General features: G+C 42.3%; 1 protein-coding gene across 2 annotated transcripts in view; it reads right to left on the bottom strand.

The window, feature by feature from the left end:
- The window catches only part of CORO1C (coronin 1C), a 79,967-nt gene that overhangs the window by 25,258 nt on the left and 31,174 nt on the right, over positions 1-23,535 (bottom strand). For both annotated transcript variants that reach the window (XM_060118388.1, XM_060118387.1), the window contains one exon: positions 5,301-5,423. In XM_060118388.1, coding sequence (XP_059974371.1) covers positions 5,301-5,423 — 123 coding nt within the window. The remainder of the gene's footprint in view (positions 1-5,300; positions 5,424-23,535) is intronic.

The raw sequence follows: 23,535 nt of genomic DNA, 5'->3' as shown, positions 1-23,535 counted from the left end.
AAATATCATATATTAACACATATATGTGGAACCTAGAAAAATGGTACAGATGAACCGGTTTGCAGGGCAGGAAAAGAGACACAGATGTAGAGAACAAATGTATGGACACCAAGCGGGGTAAGTGGCAGGGATGGGGGTGGTGGTGGGATGAATTGGGAGATTGGGATTGACATATATACACTAATATGTATAAAATAGATAACTAATAAGAACCTGCTGTATAAAAATTTAATTTAATTTAATTTAAAATTTTAAAAAAAGAAGCTGGTGGGGTAGAAGATCAAATACTTCTTTAAATTTTTTTTTCAACTACTGAGTTGTTAGAGCATTTTGTAATTACCCCAATAATAATAACAAATGATTTGGGGGACATCAAGTGATTAAAATATCAGCACCATAGTTAAGAGAGTGAAAAAAAAAAACTAGGAGGAACATTTATCCCAAAGCATTATTTAATTTACAAAATGTTCACTCTGGCAATACCAATAAGGGGGCAACGTCAGAGGACTCTGGGACGATGGTGGTGTCAGTGACAGCACAGCTTTGGGATCTTCCCAAGTCCCTCAAGAAAAACACAGAGCAGGCAGATAACAAAACAAAAACACAGGGACAATATATACATAAAACTAGGTGATAACCCAAGTGCAAGTGTGTGGAGGAAAACCACCAACAGCCACACAACCCGTGTGTTGTCGGCCTCTGTGCAAAAAAATTCATGGGGCAGCAATGGGGTGCCCCACAGATCTGAGAAGAGCAGGCCAATATGAGGCCACAATGGAAACAGGAAGGGGCTTTGCCTTCTCCGATAGCAGGTGAGAACAGGGACCTGAAACGAAAAAGGTAGGAAGGGGCTGGAGAAATCTAAACCCCAATACCCTAGAAACCAACCAGAGAGGACTCCCTTCTGAGACAGGCCCACACTGAGTGGAAATTCCAAGAAATGGAATCAAATCTGAGCAGGACAGAAATAAGATGGACAAAGGAATCAGAAAGATCAAAATAAAGCAGGTCAGGAAATCTGACAGCAAGCCACCATGTTTCTGAACACTACCTGAAAAGGACAGAAGAGGGAGCTCTGTGAAGTTAGAACAGCTTTATGAACCAAGCCAGCTTCTGAAAGCTTGGGAAAACTAAATTCACATAAAAATAAGAGAGGAAAAAAAAAAAAAAAAATCAAGGCTCCAAAATTACTATGAGAAAAAAAGAGAATACATCCCTGCAGACAGTACAAGAATGCTAATACGACCAGCTCCAAAGAAAGATAAAAACTATCACACACATTTCGAAAGACGTTATTAAGAAAACAATACAAGACAGGAAACATTATAAATCAGAACTTGAAAAACTCAAAAGTAAGGTGGCGGAAGTCAAGAAAAAAATTAGAATAAAAAGGAAAAGTACTTTAGAAACGGAGACTAACAAAGAAAAAAAATAGAAATAAAAGGAAAAGTACTTTAGAAACGAAGACTAACAAAGAAACTAAGAGCAAATAAACATAAATAATGTCCCCAAAGAAATAAAAGGTAAAAAGCAGAAAAATTTTAGCCTAAAAGAAATGAGTAAGAAAAAAGGTTTGGAGAGAAACTGACAAATATCGAAGATAGGTAAATAAGATAAAGCATTTGGATAACAGGAGTCCCCGAAGGGAAAAACCAAAGCAAAGGAACAGAACAAATACTGAAGACTCTAAGTTAAGAAAACTTTCCTGGGGGTGGGGGTGGGCGGGGAAGACCTGAAACCATATATATTGAAAGAGCACATCACACACAGAAATACCAACTCAGAATAACCAACAATAGTCTAGTAAAATTACTACATTTTAAGAAAAAAAATCTTATAAACATCTAGGCAAAAAGAACATATACTCTATAAGGAAAAGAAAATCAGATTTTTTCTGATCATCTGATTTTTACAGCAACACTTTATGCCAAAAGAAAATGAAATACTTAGATACTCAAGGAAATACTGCAAGCCAAGAATTTTATATCCAGAAAAATTCACCTTTAAGTATAAAGGTCACAACAAGCTATTGTCAATATAGAAGAACTTAGAAAATACAGTTCCCACGAGCCTTTCCTATTTGATTCCATCCCTTGGAACTGCTCCTCAGGGTGGGGCCTGTCCCGGAAGGGAGCCCTCTCTGGTTGGTTTCCAGAGTACTGGGGTCTAGAATCTACCAGAGAAGGAGCTTCAGATGATCCAAGTGCCTTTTTTTTTTAAAACTGCTTTCAGTAATCATAATGATGGTGATACTCTTAGTAGTTTTAGTGTGAGACTATTGTATGTATACTATGAAAAAGCAAATGAGATAGATTAGGATATTCTAATTCATCCTGAACCCCTGAGAACCAGGATTCTTGGTGTGAAAGAAAGGAGACAGAGATGTATTATTAAAGAAGTTAGGTAAAAACTATACAGTCCTGAATTTGAACTGGAAAGATTAAGACGAAGTCACAAGGTATTATATCTTTAAATATATATATATATATATATTCTAGCCAAATTTACTGCAAAGTCTTAAAAACAATGATCTCTACGGTAACAATGAGCATCCCTAAGCACTCAGAGAGTGATCTAGAAACTCCATTTTCCATTAAAACAAACCAGAGCTTCTGAGAGAAGTGGTGGATTTGAGGTGTGAGGTCAGGGATGGGCCTGGGACACCTGGACATACCGAAGAGCAAGGAAGCAACAGAAACAAGTAGGGTCCTTCAGGAGGACTCAGGAACTGTGAAGAGGTTCCCACTAACACAGACTGAATCCCCGGAGCTTTGAGAAAAGAATCGTAATGGATCGAAACCCCTTCAGTTCAAAATGAAATGAAAGGGGAAAAAAACCTCCAAATGAAAAACTAATTGGTCACCTTCTGAGGAAGATAAAGAACCAATTCATTATTTTGAAAACTGGGTAAATAAAAGGAAAGAATCAAGCATTTACCCTGCTTTCCTATTATGAACTATACTCCTGGGTAACTAAATAGTAGATAACAGAGAGCACCACCTTAAAAATTCTACCAGGTGAAAACTGAAAACAAAATCATAGCATTTAATATCGCCATTTTGAGAACCCCTAATGAGTTGCTGGATCTAGGTGCTGGGCATCAATAACTGCACAAATCAAAAAAGAGCAAACAACCAGGCCTCTTGACACCTCGTGCCTCCTGAGGGGAGACCAGAGCACGAGCTCTAGGCTTGTCAAAGGGATGGAATCTGAATCTAATCATGTTCTAGGATCCAGCTGCCAACTCGCAAGGAATCTGAAAGAGAGTAGCAGGTTGAACTGGACCACGAGGGTGCAATCAGCAAACTCTGGACTTACGGAAGCAACAGGTCAAAGATCAGGCTTCTCCAACAAGAAAAGGATGGAGGAGGAACCTGTAGATTAGGAAAGACTTAAAAGGCATATCAAGTGTTTAAAACTTGGAAGACTAAGCTCTAGCGTCTAGAGATGCACACTTGAGTGATTAAAACCACAAAGAAAGGCAAGGAAGTGAGTTTTACTGGTTACTTGGAGAGGGAGGGGTGGATGGGGACTGGGATGGGGCACAGGGAAGAGACTGAGAAGCCTGGGAAAGTTCCATTTCTTGACCTGGGTGGCAGTCACAGGGTGTTCACTCAGTAATAAATCTCCTAACTCAGTTCACTTTTCTTTTTTATGAATTTTTAAAATTTATTTATTTTTGGCTGCGTTGGGTCTTTGTTGCTGTGTGTGGGCTTTCTCTAGCTGTGGCGAGCGGGGGCTACTCTTCGTTGTGGTGTACGGGCTTCTCATTGCAGTGGCTTCTCTTGTTGCGGAGCATGGGCTTCAGTAGTTGTGGCTCACGGGCTCTAGACGCGTGGGCTCAGTAGTTGCGGCGCACGGGCTTAGTTGCTCAGCGGCATGTGGGATCTTCCTGGACCAGGGATCGAACCCATGTCCCCTGCATTGGCAGGCAGATTCCCAACCACTGTGCCACCAGGGAAGTCCCTCAATTCACTTTTTCACTTAATTGAACTCACTTAACTGTTTGTTTAGTGTGTTTTATAATACAAAGGTTTTTTTTTTAAAGGGCAATGTGACCAATAATGCTGGAGATGGGGAGGGATGGATCAAACCCACTTCTCCAAGAAAGGTTAAGACTCTTAGTTTAAGATTTGGGCATCAGGTCTAAATACTGTTCCTTTCCCTTAGCAAAATGTGTCTGTAGCCATTCAAATGATCAATTTAGCAAGGCATGTTAAATGGAACAATTCCTTTTAATAGCAGCATATTTCTTTAATACACTTTGGCTGCCAAAATCATGAGATCACAGGAGGAGTTATCCTCAGCCAAAAGTCCATGAGGAAAAATGGGTAAACGTTTAAATGGCACAGTTCAGGAATTAATTTCTGTTTATGTAAAATAACTGTAATTAACAAAGCCTTCCAAACAATGTTTCTAAGTCTGGTTCAGTACACAGAAAACCAAGAGGGGGATAACCAAAGTGCAGTTCTCGCAGCTCTCCACCTGCCAGGTGTGAGGCTGCCTGAGGGATGACCTGCCTCCACTCCAGGCACAACTTCAGGGCTCCCTGTCTGCGCTCTTGCCCAGTCTTTGCAGCAGATGTTAGGCTAGGATTAAAAATGGATCCAAACTCATAATTACATTTGAAGGCTAAGAAGAACATAATCAAGAATAAGAAGCTTCACATTCACAAGTACTCCAAAGCCTGGTTTCATACATAACCTACCTTTGGAATCTAAACTGGGGAACATACAGAACTTACTTTAACAATCTTTCAAGTTGGTTATTTGTACATCTGCATAAAAAGGACTTCGTTAACCAGGGTCCAATAGACATTAGCTTGGAAATAAGCACCTACAAAAACTCTTTACTATCTTTCAATATCTGTTTCATATCCCATCTATCTATATAACCTTTGGCATCGTATTTCACTGTAATATGCAATTCATGCTAGCAATTTTTTCTCTCCTTTTTTAGAGGGGAGGGAGGTCATGTGGTGCAATGGCATTCACAGAATTATTTGAAAGTCATTTTACTTTCCCTAAAATCTTCCCATCAAGCAGATGTGTCAACTGTTAACAAGGATGTGCACACACACAAGCAAAAGAAGAAAAAAGACAAGAGAGTACAACTCCTTGATATAAACTTGTAAAACGGCTTATCTGCAGTTAAACTTCAGTGTCGCTAAATTCTTGTATAGTCCAATGGACAATCAAAACTCTATGATTTTCTGCATTTCAAGCCTCCACACACACACTCTTTGAAGGCAGTAGGTGAGTCTCGCTGGCCTGTGTGCCCGCCACACTGAGGGAACTTACCATAACCGTGCAGTCCTCTGAGCCGCTGGCAATGACCTGATCATTATGTGGGCACCAGTCTATGTCCAGCACTGGTCCTGTGTGACCACACACTGTGGGGTAGGATTTGTCAATTCGACCAGTCTGAAAGGAGAGAGAAATAGACCTATTATGTAACATCAATGCCACAGAGTTTGTATGTTTTGTCAGACCCACTTCTCCTTTATTACTTCTACCCCAAACTCTCAAGAATCTACAAATTATGACGTTCATATCAGCCAACGTCAACTCTTAAGAAATGTCAACTTGCATTTCTAGAAACAGTTACTACCAAGGATACTCCATCAAATTAAGGATCTACATTTCCAAAACCACAGAGATTTTATTTAATCAACGGCCTTAATAGACACAGCAAAAGAGAATACAAGAGTCTTTTTACCACAATACACTTCTAACAATAGCCTATTGTAAATTATAGGTGTGTTTTTACTGTTTAAAAAAAAACAAACCTGGTATTATTCAAAATGTAAAATATAACCTTTAATATGATAAGCTAATGCCCTTGAATATACAAATGAACAGTTCTGGAAGTGGATGGCACTTCCAGTGAGCAAGCAAAGTGAAGGTAATAAAAAGAAAAGCTTTAGCCACTGCTCGGGGCCGAAGGACATAGTATGTTTCAACGTCGCGGTCTCTTCCATCAACAGAAACGCCAGCCGGGCCTTCTAATTAACCACACCTTAGCTCTCAGCCATTACCCAGATCCACATCTCATTAAGAACTCAACTTCTAATGTTGGTCATAGCAACCATCACAACGTGCTCATGTTACACACTTGAACCTAACAAGCCAATCTGGCTTATCGGACCAATTTTGTCTGGTGTTAACCAAGACAAATGCTATTACAACAGCTGTACAAAAGCTGCTTCCTTTTAAAAAGGTTAATGCCAGTCCTTGCTGACGTTCTTCTACATATGCTAAACGCAGGTGAACAGAAAGGAATCACCACAATGCAAAAGTGAACCTATTTTTTGGTTGATGCTACTCTCCTGTTATGGCCAGCTGTCACAACACGGGGGCAGGCTTCTTGGAAAATTTTCAAGATCAGTAAATTTGGATTTCTCCACTTTGACTTGACTGTGGAAATCTCCAGAGAAGCAGTGTGCTAAAGCACAAAGACCACAGGCTCCAGAGTCAGACAGATAAGGATTCAAGTCCAGGCTCTCTTAGTTAAACAGTGTGTGATCTCAGACAGGTAATCTCTCTAAGCTTCAGCTCGTCATCTGTAAAATGAGTAACAGTAATACTTACCTCCCAGGATTACCGTGAAGAGTAAATGAGAAATGAGGTAAATCATAACCTAGCATTATAACTATCTGTATAAGGTGTGTAAAAAATTAATTAGAGTACCCAGAATACAGTAAATACTCAATAAAAAGCCTGCACTTACTATTAGTTCCTCCTGTATAATGTTAACTTACTCAATCATTAAGAATTACAAGCGTGTGTTATCCGTGAACTCTGGGCCAGACACTGAGCTGAGTGTTGGAGACACAGAGGTGAGCAGGGTGCCCTCTACGTCCTGGCCAAGTGTGGAGTCCATCTAAAGCTCCAGTTAGAGCGCAGCACAAGACGTGCAGCACCAGGACAGGCCCAAGGCGGCAGGAACACAGAAGAAGGACATTCAAGCAGCTGTGCGGGGGCTCCAGCCTTTGGGAAGGTTTTCTGTGCAGAAAGGTGAGTTCTGAGTTGAGGTGTGAAAGTGCACCAGCCTACGGACCTGAGGCCTGGGTTTTTTCACATGCTCCCCCTTTCTCTTGCAAAACTAATTCAACCCAGAGTTTCGGTCTCCTGAATTGCATCACCAAAAACAGGAATTCATAAACGAAAATACCAAGGAAGAAACACAATATTACAGAGAACCTGGGTCTTGTATGAGAAGCCACGTGGGTCACTGACAGGCCAAGAAGCAGTGAGGGTCAGGGACCAGGCTGTCAGGGCTGGGGTGTGGCACTGCCATTTTCTCCCCTGAGGCTCTGGCCAAATTACTGCATCTGGTGACCTCAGTTTCTCACCTGTAAAACGAGAACCCTAGAATTCTTTCTTCAAGAGCTGATGTGAGAATTAACTGAGACGATCAAGGTCAAGCACTTGGTACCGTCCCAGCACCTCTAGTGCTCAAAAAATGTTACCCCAAATTTAACAACTGCCAGAATCCATTGTACCAACATCCCTGACTGTACCCTTCCTTAAAGAAGGAACTGCTACTGAGCACCCAAGCCAGGTAGTTTTACCTAATTCCCCCTGTGATGCTCCTCCCCGGAGTTCCTACCCCACATAATGGTCTACTACTCAAGGTGCTGGCGGTGAACTCACAGGTGTCTTGTTTTCTAATATTATTACTGTTTTATTATGTATTATTATTATTTAAACTATAGATATAGTTACTCTCTTGAATGTGTGATATTTAGTTATTTAAAACATTCTGAGACACAAAGGCCAGGTTGAGGTCTGACACACATTGCAACAGACATTCCAGAAGGAGAGAATGCAAGAGAAACAAAACACTGAAGAGATGAGGGCTGAGGATTTTCCAAGTTTAACTGAGGGCATAAGTCTTCAGATTGAAGAGGCACAGGTCCCAAGTAGAATATCTTAGTGCAATTCAGAACACCTAAAACAAAGATAAAATCTCAAACAAAAGCAGCCATAGAGAAAAGACAGATTACCTACAGAGAGAATAACTAGACTGGCTGTGAGCAGACTTCTCAAAAGCAAGTACAGAAACAAAGACATCAGAAACTATCTCAGAAATGGGAAGAAAAACAACCACCTGTGCATTCTATGCCCAGGTAAACTATCATTCAAAAGTGATGACCAAGAAAACAAACAAACAAACAAAAACCTCAACATTTTTAAACAAAAAGATACAGAAAATTTACCATTTAAAGACTCTTATTCAAAGAATTAAGTTCTTGGACTTATCTCAAAGAATTTCAAAATTAATTTCAAAGAACTAAGCTCAAGGACTTATTTCAAGAAAAGAAAGTGAACCAGAAGAAAGAACTGGGATACCAAAACAAGAAGTGAGCAAAAAAACTGGTAAATGTGGTCACTGTAAATAGGCATTGACTGTATAGAACAGTAGTAATTATGACTAACTGGAGTACAGGTAAGACAAGGCAGAACTAAAACACTAAACAACAATAACATGTAAGATAGAAAGATATGATCAGAATTCAAAGGTTTCAGGGCACTTCCCTAGAAAAAGGCAGAAAATTTGACTAGTTTTAGACTTTAAGTCATGTAAGTATGTTAAAATTAAGGGTAAACACTAAAAGAGAATATATAACTTCCAAAAAGTGTATGGAGTGGGAGGAAGGTTAGTGGGATTTTAAAAACTCATTCAATATAAGAGAAAGAGGAAATAAAAAGAAAAAAAGGCAAGAAAAAGCATGAAAACTAGAAAGCACAAAATAAGATGGTGGAAATAAAACCAATCATAAATCACAAACTGCAGTAAATATGAATGACTTAAACTCACCCGCTAAAAGACGAGGTGTTTCAGATCAGATTAAAACCAGCTATAAGACACATTTACAAAATAATAATACAAAAAGGCAACTAAAGGAGGGGAAGGGATATAAAAATATGTACCAGGTGGTTATACTAGAACAAATAGATTTTAAGGTGAAATGCATTATTTAAGATTACATTTTAACATTTAAAGAAACAATTCAGAGAAAAGCTTTAGTCACTATGGACAGGGACACGGGTTCGAGCCCTGGTCCGGGAAGATCCCACATGCCGTGGAGCAACTAAGCCCATGTGCCACAATTACTGAGCCTGCGCTCTAGAGCCCGCAAGCCACAACTACTGAAGCCCATACACTGCAACTACTGAAGCCCGTGCACCTAGAGCCCATGCTCTGCAACAAGAGAAGCCACCGCAATGAGAAGCCTGCACACCACAACGAAGAGTAGTCCCTGCTCGCCACAACTAGAGAAAGCCCGCGTGCAGCAATGAAGACCCAATGCAGCCAAAAATTTTTAAAAAAATTTAAAAAAGAACCAGTACTGTAACTCCATACATCACTGCCCACCCAAAATCAATCAGTAAATACCAAAAATAATAGGCCCAGATGGTTTTACAGATGAGTTTTCCCAAACATTCAAGTAAGAAATCATCTCAAACCAGTGTTCCCAGAGAATAAAAAATAAAGGCGCACTGCTGAACTCACTACATAAGGAATGTACCACCTTGATATGAAGGACAGGGTAAGGAAGAGAAACTTAGGCCTGTGTGACTTATAAATATTGATGCAAACTCCCTTCAAAAAAGGAGGGGGAAAAGAAGCAATGCAAGTTCAGCAGTGTGGGTTGTTCTCAAAAAACACAAGTAAAGTGAAAAGACAAGTTGCAGATTGGGAGAAGATTTTATATCTACGTGTGTGTATGTGTATACACACACACACACACATACATATATATATATATATATATGTATGTGTGTATACATAAAATATATACCTGACAAAATCAACAAAAAACTTAACAGAATAAGGGGAAAATGATATGAACAGGGATCCACAGGGAAGGAAGCCTGAAATGATGTATGGAAAGTACTCCATCTCACTGGTAATCAGGGAACTGCAAATTAAAACGATAAGGTAATATTTGACACCTATTAAAATTGGCAAGAATTTAGAAGTCTAAATACAAGTGCTGGCAAACATGTTTGGAAAGAGGAACTCATAAAAACTACGCTCAGGAGAGTATCCTGCTATGATTCCTTTTGAGAGCAATTTGGAAACAATTGGAGCTGAAGTTGCCCACCCCTCAGCAATATCACTTCTCGATGGTCTGTGCGAGAGAAACGCTCCCAAATTTTGCACAAGGGTATTCATGGCAGCACTGTTGGAAACAGTGAAAAAAGCAAAAGCAATGTAACTTTCCTTTGGTATGAGAATAAATATCACTTACATAAAAGTTTAAAACATACAAAATAATAGTCTATGTTATAGGTACATACACAGGTAATAAAGTACAAATATATGATACATACCAACTTTGAGGAGACAATTACCTCTGGGAAAGGAGAAAAGATGGAAAGGAGAATGGTATTTTAACTACATATGTTATGCTTTACTGTTTTCAAAAAAGGGAGATACGAAACAAACATGGCAAAATATTAACATCTATTTAATCTTGTAGGTGAGTACATGAGTGTCCTATTATTTTGTTTCCTATTTTAAAAAAATAATTAAAATATAATAAAGTTGAGAAACACACCAATGTATTGTTATTAATTTACATTAAAAAAAAAATCTATGGGACTTCCCTGGTGGCCCAGCGGTAATGAATCCGCCTTGCAATGCAGGGGACGTGGGTTCGATCCCTGGTCAGGGAACTAAGATCCCACATGCTGTGGGGCAACTAAGCCCGCATGCCACAACTACTGAGCTCACGCACCTCAACTAGAGCCCGTGAGCCGCAAACTATAGCGCCCACGTGCTCTGGAACCGACGTGCTGCAACTACAGAGCCCACGCACCCTGGAGCCTGTGTGCCACAACTAGAGAAGAGAAAACCCACAAGCCACAACTAGAGAGAAGCCCGCGCACCACAGTGAAGATCTTGCATGCCTCAACAAAGATCCCACGTGCCGCAACTAAGACCCAACGCAGCCATTAATTAATTAATTAATTAATTAATTTAAAAATCTAAAAAAAAACCCCAAAAAACCTTTAAGCCCAAGGAAAAAAGTTTTTCTACCTGAAATGTTTTATTGTATCTCAGGGTCTTTGCATTCTGAGGCTCACCCCAGCACACCCCATCTGGCATCCTTGATGGCAGAGTATAGTAACTGAACTCTAAACATCCAAGGACACCAAATAATTTTTTTCAATCTGGGCTAAGAAGAGCTTTTGCTCAGATACACAGCAATTTTGAGGGGAATCTGGAAGTACATTAATATTAGTTGTTCTTGGGCCTCCCTGGTGGCGCAAGTGGTTAAGAGTCCGCCTGCCGATGCAGGGGATACGGGTTCGTGCCCCGGTCTGGGAGGATCCCATATGCCGCGGAGCGGCTGGGCCCGTGAGCCATGGCCGCTGGGCCTGCGCATCCGGAGCCTGTGCTCCGCAACGGGAGAGGCCACAACAGTGAGAGGCCCACATACCGCAAAAAGAAAAAAAAAAAAAAAATACTAGTTGTTCTTAATTATACTCAGAAGCTTACTAAATGAATTTTCTTTTTAAGGATAAAATTATACAACCCTGGCCAAAAGTAAATAGCTACTCACCAGTATTCTTCAATCAAGTAAGATATCTGAGAATAGTAAGAAGCATTTCTGCCATTCTCAACTCAGCCCCGACAAGTCTATAGCATAAAAGTAATAAAGAGCCCAACACTTTCATGGGAACTTGAATGTACTTTAAAAGACAACTGCCACTTATTTCCCCCCTTTCTATCAAAAACAAGTAATTAGTAATAAAAATCACTAGCGCTTTCAGAGTGCTTATGTTACATGCTAAGAACTGTATGACAATCTTTTATGTGCATTATCACAACTACCTTCATGAAACAGCAACTCTATTATTCCCACTTCCTAAATAAAGAAATAGGAACAGAGAAAACCAAGAAGCAGAGATCTAAAATATCACTGACAATCCTACTAGGTTTCTACAGAGAAAGAAAATTTTCACTATGCCATGGGGTTGTGAAAAAGGCACAAGAGTAATGTTGAAATTAGTGGCAGCTGGTCATCAGAAACACAAGTTAATAAAAAAATGATACCCTGCAAACAGCTGCTTCCTCTGGTTATAACATCATCATAAATCCTTACAACAAATAAAACAGGGAAAGTAGCATCATCCTGCAGCACAACAGAAAGGGAATCGACTAAATGTCTGACAGTGATAGAGGAACAGAAAGAAGTATGAGGGAAAAAAATGCCGTTTTAAATGTGCAATGATGGTTTTACACACAGGGTGTGCTCCACACACAGTCAAGTTATCAGCTGCTGTGATTCCAAGGGCTTGCACCTCCAAATAGCTTCTTACCCATAACAAAATCAAACCCAAAGCACAACAACATATTTCACCCATAAGTATGTATCTTTAAAAGGGCGGAGCTGGGCAATTATAAACTGCTGAGAGCTCAAGTCCATGGAAACTGAAGGAAACCATACAATAACGGCCTTATATGGTAAAGATGAGGGCACATCACTTCTGAAAGTCATTTTGCCCTGGGATCTAATGAGAATGCATTTCTCATTCATAATCATGACACATCCTCATTTATCATCCAGTGAATAAACCAAGGAATCCATGTCTAATTCTAGATTGTGAAGGACCATTCAGAAAGACATCATTGCAAGTCATGGTGACAACACGGCTTACCTGCACGTCTAAGCAGCAAATTTAAATGAATGCCGAGGCTGGCAGAAAGACTGACAAGAACTTAATAACAGCTTTTAAAGTATCTTTTTTGGCTGAACAGTGATTTAAGAACTACTCATCAATTTCCCAAGGGTTATATATAGAATAATTTCATTTACTAACAAATCAGTCCACTGTTTCATTAAGGATGCATCACCTCAGTTACAACACCTAGAATATTACTACTTTGCTAGCATGGAATTGAAAGTTTAGCTGAGACTAGCCAGTTGGAGGTTCAGATTTCTTGCTTTAAATAATTATTCAAATGTATTGATTACTTACTAGTTATCTCGATCACATGCCATAGAGCTTTTATTGTTCCTCTCTAGCTAAAACTCCAAGTGATGAGAATTACCAGCAAGTCAACTCAAGTGGCGAAAATGACCAACACCAAGGTTCCCAAAGGCTCTGGCCCAGACCCCAGTTCATACAGTTGTGGGACACTGGTGAAATAGGTCAGGGCACTGGCTTAAGGACTATTATTATCTAAAAGATCCGGTGGCCTGCAGGAGGCCCAGCAATATGAGCCCCAGGGAAAATGCAGCCTCCAAAGTGTGTGTACAGCTGGCACGAGGGAGAGGTGTGACAGCACAATTTCCACGTGGCGGCCCAAGCTGAGGTTGATGGCTTTGACAGGTTCTGGCTAGCAACCCTTACGGTGGCAGAAAACCACCTAGACACCGGCACTATCATTCACTTTGGGTATGGGGAAGGTCCTCAAAAATTTCAAAGCAGCCAAAAGCCTCAGCAGAGCTCCTGGAGACTGATGCTTCAACTAAGCCCACAGAGTTAGGCAATACTCTCCTCCTACAGGCTTTCTTTCTTCTTTTTTTTTTGGGTGGGGGGGTGAAAAATCAAAATTTAAGCATCAGTAAATACATATCTTTGTAAAACTGCTCTAAGAAGGAATGTTTATAATTTTAAATAAGTTGGCAAAAACATTTCCTCCTTAGGCATACAAAATTCAATGTAACTCTTATGAAATGATATTTCTAGTTGTAAAGGTATTTCCCATTAGTTTGAATAGGAAACCACAACTGCTTCCATTTACATCAAATAGTGTATCTTATTATTATTTTTTTTTTTTAGTAATTTTATTTTACTTGTTTATTTATTTTTGGCTGTGTTGGGTCTTCACTCCTGCACGCAGGCTTTCTCTAGTTGCAGCGAGCGGGGGCTACTCTTCGTTGCGGTACGCAGGCTTCTCATTGCAGTGGCTTCTCTTGTTGCCGAGCACAGGCTCTAGGCACGCAGGCTCCAGTAGTTGTGGCATGTGGGCTCAGTAGTTGTGGCCTGCGGGTTCTAGAGCGCAGGCTCAGTAGTTGTGGCACATGGGCTTAGTTGCTCTGCGGTATGTGAGATCTTCCCAGACCAGGGCTCGAACCCGTTTCCCCTGCATTGGCAGGCGGATTCTTAACCACTGCACCACCAGAGAGGTCCTATCTTACTTATCTGTCATATCTCCTTTCAAAAAGGAATCCATATTTAGGAAGCGCACTCATCCCACACGCCGAAGACACTACCGTTCAATCAAAAGAATTCTAATATATACAAACAGACATGTACAGAAATCTTCTCATAGATGTTTCTATAAAGGAGTTCCACCCTGGGATGTATTTTCAAGGAAGCTAATGGCGTATTTTACAGGTGCAGACATTTTCACCCTCTCAAAGTCTCAAAATACAACATTGGGATGCTTCCCATATGACCTTTGCATTAATCATTCAGAATGATTGTTTCTTAGTGTAAAACGGAGCCCTCACATGGTAATTGTTTTCGATCCACACATTAGCTCACTCAATATTAGATTGAAGGTACTACCAAACTGGTGCCAACGAGGCTCAATCTAATAATTACTGGTTCCTTCCAAAAGTAACATTTGGTTAAAGCCACATAACACTTTACCCAGCAGGCTTATTCTTTCTCACAACTAACATACGTTTCCACAAAATTTAAAAAAAAAAACTCCTATGGTGCCAAAAAGTGACACCCATTACTTTTATCACTCAAATCAAATATTCCCCTTTAAGATGATCAGGGTATTCCACATACAACGTCCTTCTACTTTACACTGTGGATTCAGTCCTAGAAACGCAAGCTGTTCTGGGGCGGTGGGTTGTGACCGCCTCCTAGGCCATCTCCCTCAGCTAGTCCAGAGCAGGAAGCTCCCAGGACCTCCCTCCAAACTTCTCATCTGCATTCTTCTTATAATCCAGCCACTTTATAATCCATTACTATAATCTGAGCTTATTATCCAAACTGGTTACACCACCCTCAGATGTAAGGCCCAAACAGCCTCCACTCCACCCCCCATCCTGACTCAAGGAACAAAGATTTTCAAACTGTTCATTCCCTACTTTATATTCATACAGGTTTTCATTTTAGGAAAAAATGCTGATCAAAATCACTTGATGTGCCCAAAGTTCAGTAACTTTATCATATTGTCCATACATTAAAAGATCTTTTCAAAGGCACAGATAATACCTCATTACTGGCCTTGGAGTAATACCCTGAGAATTCTTGAACCCTCCGCAAGGAGAACGGTTAAGTCAAACACGTGCTCGGAAGCAAAGGAAAAAGTTTGCAGCCTGGGCATAAGGCCTCCATTCATATTGTGCAGAGTTCAAAGGAGTCAAAAAAGGATATCTATTGAAGTGGGTTTTCCTTTTTTTTTAACTTCCTTTTTCTTGGAACAGTATTATTTATGTGGATACATGTTCCACTGCAATCTCTTCAGGTCCTGCTCCCTCACAGGGAGGAGCTACAATGACAGTGGTCGTGGCACAGGGGAGAGAGACTGGCCAGAAGAGCAAGACAGGGACCCCTGCAGCCTACCAGGAAGACTGATGCACACAATACAGGGCCTGCTGACAGGCTGGTCACCAAGAGTGACAGCTCGTGGCCCAGGAATAAAACATTCTGGGGAGGTTTTACTTTAAGGGAACCAGAAACGCCAACCCTGAGGGTGAGAGGAGGTGCTCTGGAATAGAACATAGAGATTGGGTTACCGGGTCCTGGAAAGTGAGCCAGCCGCCACAGCTGCCAGGGAGAGGCAGCATGGTGCTGAGAGCCCTCCCCTGCCCGTGAGTGAAAAGGAACAGTCTTTATGGGCACAAGTGAAAATGCCAAGCAAACCATTTTGGCATCACAGGTCCTCTTTAAAAACTGGGTTGAAGAGTGAACAGACCATTTTAAAAGTCCATTAGGAACTTGAGGGCAGTTACTACAAAACTATGGATATCTTATTATCACAAAGCAAAAAGGTGGAAGAGTTGGCATTTCCTTACTCAACCACACCTAAATACACAACAGCAAATGGAGAAGCTCTATTTCCTAACTTCCTGACTTAGCAGAAAATTTATAAAGCAAAAACCTCATCAATGCAGACAAGTAATTCCATATGATCCCTCTGGTCTGAGAACAAAGAAAAACTAGGAGCCCAAGATGAGGTAGAACCTAGTCAAAATACAATTCAGCTCGACAGGAAAAACTGGAAAGCAAAAGAACTATCGAACTAAGTACAAATATAGGAAATTAAAACAAAGCATTTAATATCCAAGCAGAAAGGAGAGTAACTTGTTGCCTAACCCTTGGTACTGAGTGTCATCTCCAATGACATTGGAGATCCCTCCCATGGGACCCTTGGTGAATGAGGAAAAGCCCCAGAGCTACCCCTTCCAATCCCAGTTCTTCACTGGTTTACCCAAAAGCCTCAGAACAAAACCCCACCCTTCTTGAAGTGGGGATGAAAAACAGAAAAATATCACATCTCTCTCTTTTTTTTTTTTCTTTAGGCAAATGCCTTGGGCTGCACGGCCGAGGCAGCTCACATCTTGCAGTGGTTGTAAACAGCAGGAGGACTGGAGCAGAGACCCAATTCAGTAGCCTGTATCATTTACTCCCGACTTAAAGCTCAGCCAGAAAGGAAACCCAAGTCCCCGTTCCTCTGAGAAAGCCAACACGTGCTGTGCTCATCACTTGCCCTCCAGGCTCAGCCTTCCCTGGACTCAGCTCAGGTCCCACCCCCAACTAGCATGGAATTCAACTTGGTGAGAGCAGAACGTTTACTACATATGGTTATAAAGAGGCTTCTGGACAAACGGGGACAGCAGAAAGCTGTCCATTGCACCTGGAGTCTATTTTATTAGAGTAATCAGTATTCAGAAACCTGCTCTTCGCTGCTTCCCTGACTTGGGTCATCATCACGTTTATACAAGGTGGCTTCTGGCAGCAGCACTTGCCCATGTGCTCAGCTCAGACTCACGCTCCAGAAAACCAGGAAAGAGTTAAATGTTCTTTGCACTTGACTCAGTGGCTTCCCCTCACCACACACTCCCAGATCCCACCATTCTCCGAGCCACGCAGCCAATCAAAGCAAAGGAAGGAAATGATCCTGGCCGGCTGACAGCCCCAGCGCTCTGATGGCCATATATGGTAAAAACCACTGTCAGAGCCCTGTCAGGCCTGCAGGCCGGCTGCTGTGGACATATCAGTGAACTGCAGCAGCGTGAGAGGCTGGCCAAGGAAATGCACAAAGGACAGGCTGCCTGCTCATCTCCAGGGGAGGGGGCAGGAGGAAGGCAGGGGAGGGGAGGGGGGAGCCGTCATCTGCCAGGGCACACTCTGAGTCACAGCCACTCACTGTAATCAAAAATAGCCCCAGGGTACATGGTAAGATTCCTTCTGCCAGGACTTTGTGCTCCATTGTTAACTGGGGGTGAGTAGGGTGTCCCCCTCCCATCACCCCCCCCCAACAAGACTGTGGAAAACAGTCACTGGGAGCAAATGAAAAGGTCCTTCTGTGGCGCTTCATGTGGTAATGAGGCCGTGCAGTGCTCGTGGGGCTGGCAGCTCGGAAGTAATTTGGAAGTCATTGTTCTGCACCTGGTGCCCCCCACCCCGCATCCTCCACTGGCGTCCCTGCCCTGCCTCCCGGCCTTTCACAGCCCACACAATTGACAGTTAAGGTGCTCAGGGTAGCAGACAGACAGCATCTATTTCAGGAGGCGGTGAATGGGCATCCCAGGACACATCAGGACGCTGGCACTGAATAAAAGCCCCTGCCCATCACACCAAAGCTACCCTGTGCCAGATGTCCACATCTGTACAAAGGGCTACTAGCGTCGCCACCCTTGTCCAAAATGGGGCACCGCTGTTTGTGGGAATGGAAATTGCCTGTCAGCAGCGTACAGTAAGGGGGAGGCACAGCCAATGCAAATCCAGCAGGTGCTGGCAGTAACTGGGGGTCACAGAGAAAAGCACCATCGGGAGACTGCCATTTCTTTTGAACTAGTCCATGAAAGAAGGCACTTATCAGCACGGCGCCTGGCACTTAAAGGAAGCCCTCAATGATGTGAGCTGCTGCGACTCCATCACTGCCACTGTCTACTCGCAAGGCATGGTAGAGACCAAGCACTTTCCAAACACTGAGACAATTCTCCGAGCTGCCAGAATCAGAGCCCTGACAGGCTAGTGTTTTTGTTATTAAGCCTTCTAATCCCAGAGAAAGAATGCAAAGGATTAAGTGTCAATTTGACCACGGTTTCTATGAAAAAATCTTTCACACTCAGTGGGAAAAAAATGTTAATCAAAAATGTACATGTACAAACCAAATAAAGACTCAGAGACCTAGGTTCTAATCCACGGAAGACCCCACAGTCCCGGGCAGTCACTCAGCCTGAGTTTCAATTTCTGCAACTGTAGAACAGAGGTATGACAGCCACCCCACCGTGTGCAAAAACTAAGACATCATATATGAAGGGGACCCTCCAAGCACATTCTGATGTCACTTTGCAGCCTTACTTTTATGAATATAACATGAAGTCACCGCCTTTTCCTGAAGCGGAAACAGTGGAAAGATGCCATGTAGATCCAGTTTTAACAAAAATCCTAAAATGCAGAGCAGTGCTTATCCTGGTTCTTCTCCATATAACGATGAAGGAGAACAGCAGTTTTGTACTATTTACACTGGAAGTGAAGGAAAAAAAGAGCCAAGAAGTGTGTACTTTTTCTACCAAAAAGCTGTCCTACAGCTCCTCCCAATCCCCCTCCAGTCAAGCATTCCATTTCTCCAATATGAGAAGAGGCCATCCCAACGCAGAAAGAAGGAATGTGGCCCCCCTCGTTCCTCACCCTCCTGGGAACAGAGCCCCTCTTCTAACACCTCAGTTTAGTGAGTTGCTTGGGCTCCTCTTCCGTTTCATCCCTGGCTCCTCCTGCACTCAGGAGAAACCCAACTTCCAACAGGACCTTCTCTGTGACACCTTCCTTGAGCCTCATTTAGAACTCATCTCCCATCGCTGTGTCAGAGCCCTTCAGACACAGACAAACCTCCCCATTGGAGAGATCGAGGTCAACTGTTAGCAAAGCGTTTTTAAGAGCAAGATTCGAAACAGGTCCTGGCACAGAGCAGGTGCTCAAATGTCTGAGAAATAAGTATGTGAATGAATTAATGTAATTTTTTTAAAGTACTGTTTTAGATTTCACTTAAGCTTAAACAACAATTAGCTCTTCATAGAGCTTTGGTAATATTTCTGATATGACTACTACAGAATCCCTCAATTATTCATTTAAGATTTATTATAGAATGCTGTATATCTATATGTATGTAGCTAACTATACAGATTTTTTTTAAAAGGAGAGGTGGAAAGAGTGTTTAAAATTATCCAAAGGGCTTTTAGGCCGCTTTGAATTACTCATTTATTTGTGCATTGTGTGACCTAACATTACTGAGTCAAGTGCCACATCCTGAGAATACAGCTGACCTTTGAACAACACGGGTTTGAACTATGCAGGTCCACTTATATGCAATTTTTTTCCAAAAAATATGTACTACAAGATCCACGGTTGGTTGAATCCGCAGATGCAGAACCATGGACACAGAGGGCCAACTGGAAACTTATATAGAGACTTTCAACTGCCAAGGGGTCTGCACCCCTAACCCCTGGGTTTTCAAGGGTCAACTGTACATGTTTTAGTTATCACTGCTGCTTAATGAGTTACCCTAAGATTTAGCTACTTAAAATGATAAGCATTTCTCATCTCACACAGTTTCTGTGGGTCAGGAGTTCAAAAGCAGCGTATCCGGGTGGTTCTGGCTGAGGGTTCTCCTAAGTCAAGGTGTCAGCTAGGTTTGCAGGATCCACCTTCAAGATGACACACTCACGTGGTTGGTAAGTCAGTGCTGGCTATTGGCGGGCGGTCCTGTGGACCTCTCCACAGAGCTGCTTGAGTGTACTTACAGCATGAAAGCTCCAAAAGAAATAAAGTAGAAGCCATATGCTTTTATGACCGAGTCTCAGAAGTCACATTCCATCAATTCCTCCCTATCCTAGTGGCTACACAGGTCAGCCCTATTTAATGTGGGAGGGAACCACACAACGGCAAGACACAAGGAGGCGAGAACCATTGGAGCCCACCTTGGAGGCTGCTACCACAAGAGAGTAAGGTGAGATGCTGGAGAACCCCACCATACACCCATCCATTTTGTATCCTCCATCCAAGCGAAGGTCAAGAGATCAAGAGCATATAATTCCAACCACCCTCCCGTTATCTGTTATGTGGCTAAGAAAATAATTACATTACAATGTGATAATGCAGCCTGTGGTACTAGTGGCATGAGACAAGCAGCTAAGGAATCCCAAAGGATGATTTCCACTGTCTCAGCAAATTGGAGATAAAATTTGAGTTGGATACTAAACATCAAGAAGGAGCACTTAGAATACTGACCGAAATGAACCAAGATTTCTTCCTCAATAAATTTCTTCTTCAATAAATATGACAGAAAAATACTCTAAAGCAGCCCTTGTCAACCTGGGTTCTGTGAAGGAATTAAGTCCTAATGCCCTAAGGCAGCTACTTTATGTAATGGATTAATTTCTCTCCTATCCATCTATAAGGCTTAGCTATGTCCCTTTCTTGAGAAAACTAAGAAAATATTCACTGAAATGATTTTCTGTAGGGGGTGCTGAATTCTTTCACAAAACTCTAGTTGAGAAAGACTACAAAATGAGTTGAAAAGACAGTTCACAGACATAAATAAAGCAAGATCCCAAATATTCCCACACACAGTTCTTAAAATATACGAGAGAAACATAACTGTGTATAAGAAGGCACCTCACAGCTACACCAGAGGAGCAAGAAGAGAGAGGAGACAGTGACCCAAAAGGCTGACGAAGACTTGGCCACACCCATCCCATCATGGCCCAGAGCAGAGCTGCTCTCCTAGGCAATTACTGGGAAGACCAAATTAGACATCACTCCAATCCTCCAAAGTAAGAACAGTCAAGGGAGGAAGGGAGAAAGCGATTAGGGAAGACAGGAGCCCTCCAATTTGCATCCTCCGTCCACGCGGATGTTAAGACATCAAGAGCGTAGAATTCTAACCAGCTCCCTCAACCCTTGCTCCAGGTTCACTGTGATCTGAAGTTTTAGTGTGTATGCGCACGCCTGTGCCCACAGACATCTAACATTGCTATTTGTAGGAGCCACCGTGGCTCACAACAGGGATGGGAACGCCTTGGTCTCACATCACGAGCGTGGCTCCTGCACAAGGAGAGGCTCGTTCGTGCCCTTCGTGCCCTTCGTGCCCAAGTGGTAGTGCACAGGGGGCTGGAACCTGTGTGCTCCTGACGAGAAAGCTTGTGTAGCTGCGGGGAGAACGCAATGGCCAAAACCACAAAGCCAACTTCTGTTCAACAAGACTGATATTATTCATCCTATGAAAGACCAAAGAATAAGAAAATGTACTAAGCCACACCTTGAGAAGTCATGACTGAACAGCATGCCACAGCTTGAGGGAAGCATTACAAAAGAAACCCTGAATCATGTGGGCTAATCTAAATCGCCCCACCTCAGGGCTGAGCACTTTCCGTATTCCTCCAGCAGTGACCTCTTAAAATCCTACTTTCTCTAATAAAAACTTTCAAACAAAAACCTCATAAACCATACACTTAAATAAACATATATTCGTTCCTAAGCTTACCTCTTGCTGTGTATGTGTCAATGTATTTGTCTCTACCACTCTTTCCATTTTTAATTTTAAGTCCTGGAAGACAGAGACCATGATTCTCCTGGAATCTAATCATAAGCCTCATGAGGTTGCAATAATAAGTCCTATTTACTGCTGACGCTAACTAACTTTGAAGAATTCATGGAAGGCCATGTTTCAAAATGGGAGCCTTTCAGAAAGAGTCACAATACATCTTAAGATCAGTACACACATATTCAATTTTAACATGGACAGAAGGCCCCAAAAGCATCACTAAAACCAACCTGGCTGACTATAACCAGCAAAAAAAAAAAAGCAGCGGGGGCACACAGACAGACAGACAGACACAGACACACAGACACATACACACTGCCAGAAGTCTCTTGAGATAGTGATTAAAAACCATACCCAGGGCTTCCCTGGTGGCGCAGTGGTTGAGAGTCTGCCTGCCGATGCAGGAGACACAGGTTCATGCCCCGGTCCGGGAAGATCCCACATGCCGTGGAGCGGCTGGGCCCGTGAGCCATGGCCGCAGAGCCTGCGTGTCTGGAGCCTGTGCTCCGCAGCGGGAGAGGCCACAACAGTGAGAGGCCCGCGTACCACACACACACACACAAAAACCATACCCACTTCCCTAAGTTCATGTTTAGAGAAATCCTAGACTGCTATCAACACATACAGGAGCCCAGTACACACCCAGAGCATCATTTCCCACAGTCTTCATTTCAAGCATCACTTCTTATTATATGTGGGTATTTGGTTTTTCTTTGCCTTTAAACAAAGGCAGCACCTCGTTGTAAAACTACTTCAAAGTTGCCAGGACACTGAAGTTGTAGGATCTCTTTTCCAGGGCAGAGTCCTGTATTAGGATCAATGGGTTCACCATGTACTCAGGTCCCCAATGTTTTTGTCCTTCAAGGCTGCACTTCTAAAGGTGAGACAAACACCGCAGTACCAGCAATCTCCTGGGGGCCGGGAGGTGGTCAGGAAACTGACCGCAATGAAAAGTAGACGCAGTGCTCCTGGAGAAAGAAGATGGCACCCGGCAGACACTCAGTCTACAGACGATCAAACCACACGTGCATGAGTCAAAGAACAGTGAAGACCTCGTACCACATGAACAACGAAACATCTGTAGAAATGTAAAACTTACGATCCTTATTCAAATATTCATTATTATACTAAAATTATAATGAAATAGATATCCAGAGGGCAATCAGCCCTTTAAAGCAGGCAGAAATCTAGGTTTTCTGACAACGTGGAACATAGTTCTATTTTCTAAAAGCCTAGATAGTAAGTAGTCAAGGGACAGGGTCTTATGAAGAAAAGAAAGGTGGGTGTCTGTCACCTGACACTTCGGGGCTCCAGGCTAGGCCCTGCCATTACAGCGGATCCTTCTAAGAGCTCCCAAGACACAGAACTGTCTACAGGAGCCACAGACCACTTTTCTTTGCTGGGCTCAGCCTTGCCCTTGGCGGAAAAGCAGCCACGAGTAAAAAGGCATCTACTTCCCAAAGTTACGTGTTGGCACCAGGGAGGGAAAAAAAAAGGAATAACAGTGTTTCCTTTGCTGAATTTTGGGTAGCAAACCACTTTTTTTTTTTTTTTACATCTTTATTGGAGTATAATTGCTTTACAATGGTGTGTTAGTTTCTGCTTTATAACAAAGTGAATCAGCTATACATATACATATATCCCCATATCCCCTCCCTCTTGCATCTCCCTCCCACCCTCCCTATCCCACCCCTCTAGGTGGTCACAAAGCACTGAGCTGATCTCCCTGTGCTATGCGGCTGCTTCCCACTGGCTATCTATTTTACATCTGGTAGT

Source organism: Mesoplodon densirostris, chromosome 15, assembly GCF_025265405.1.
Source record: "Mesoplodon densirostris isolate mMesDen1 chromosome 15, mMesDen1 primary haplotype, whole genome shotgun sequence".
NCBI lineage: Eukaryota > Metazoa > Chordata > Mammalia > Artiodactyla > Ziphiidae > Mesoplodon > Mesoplodon densirostris.
This window is presented reverse-complemented; position numbering and strand designations above follow the sequence as displayed.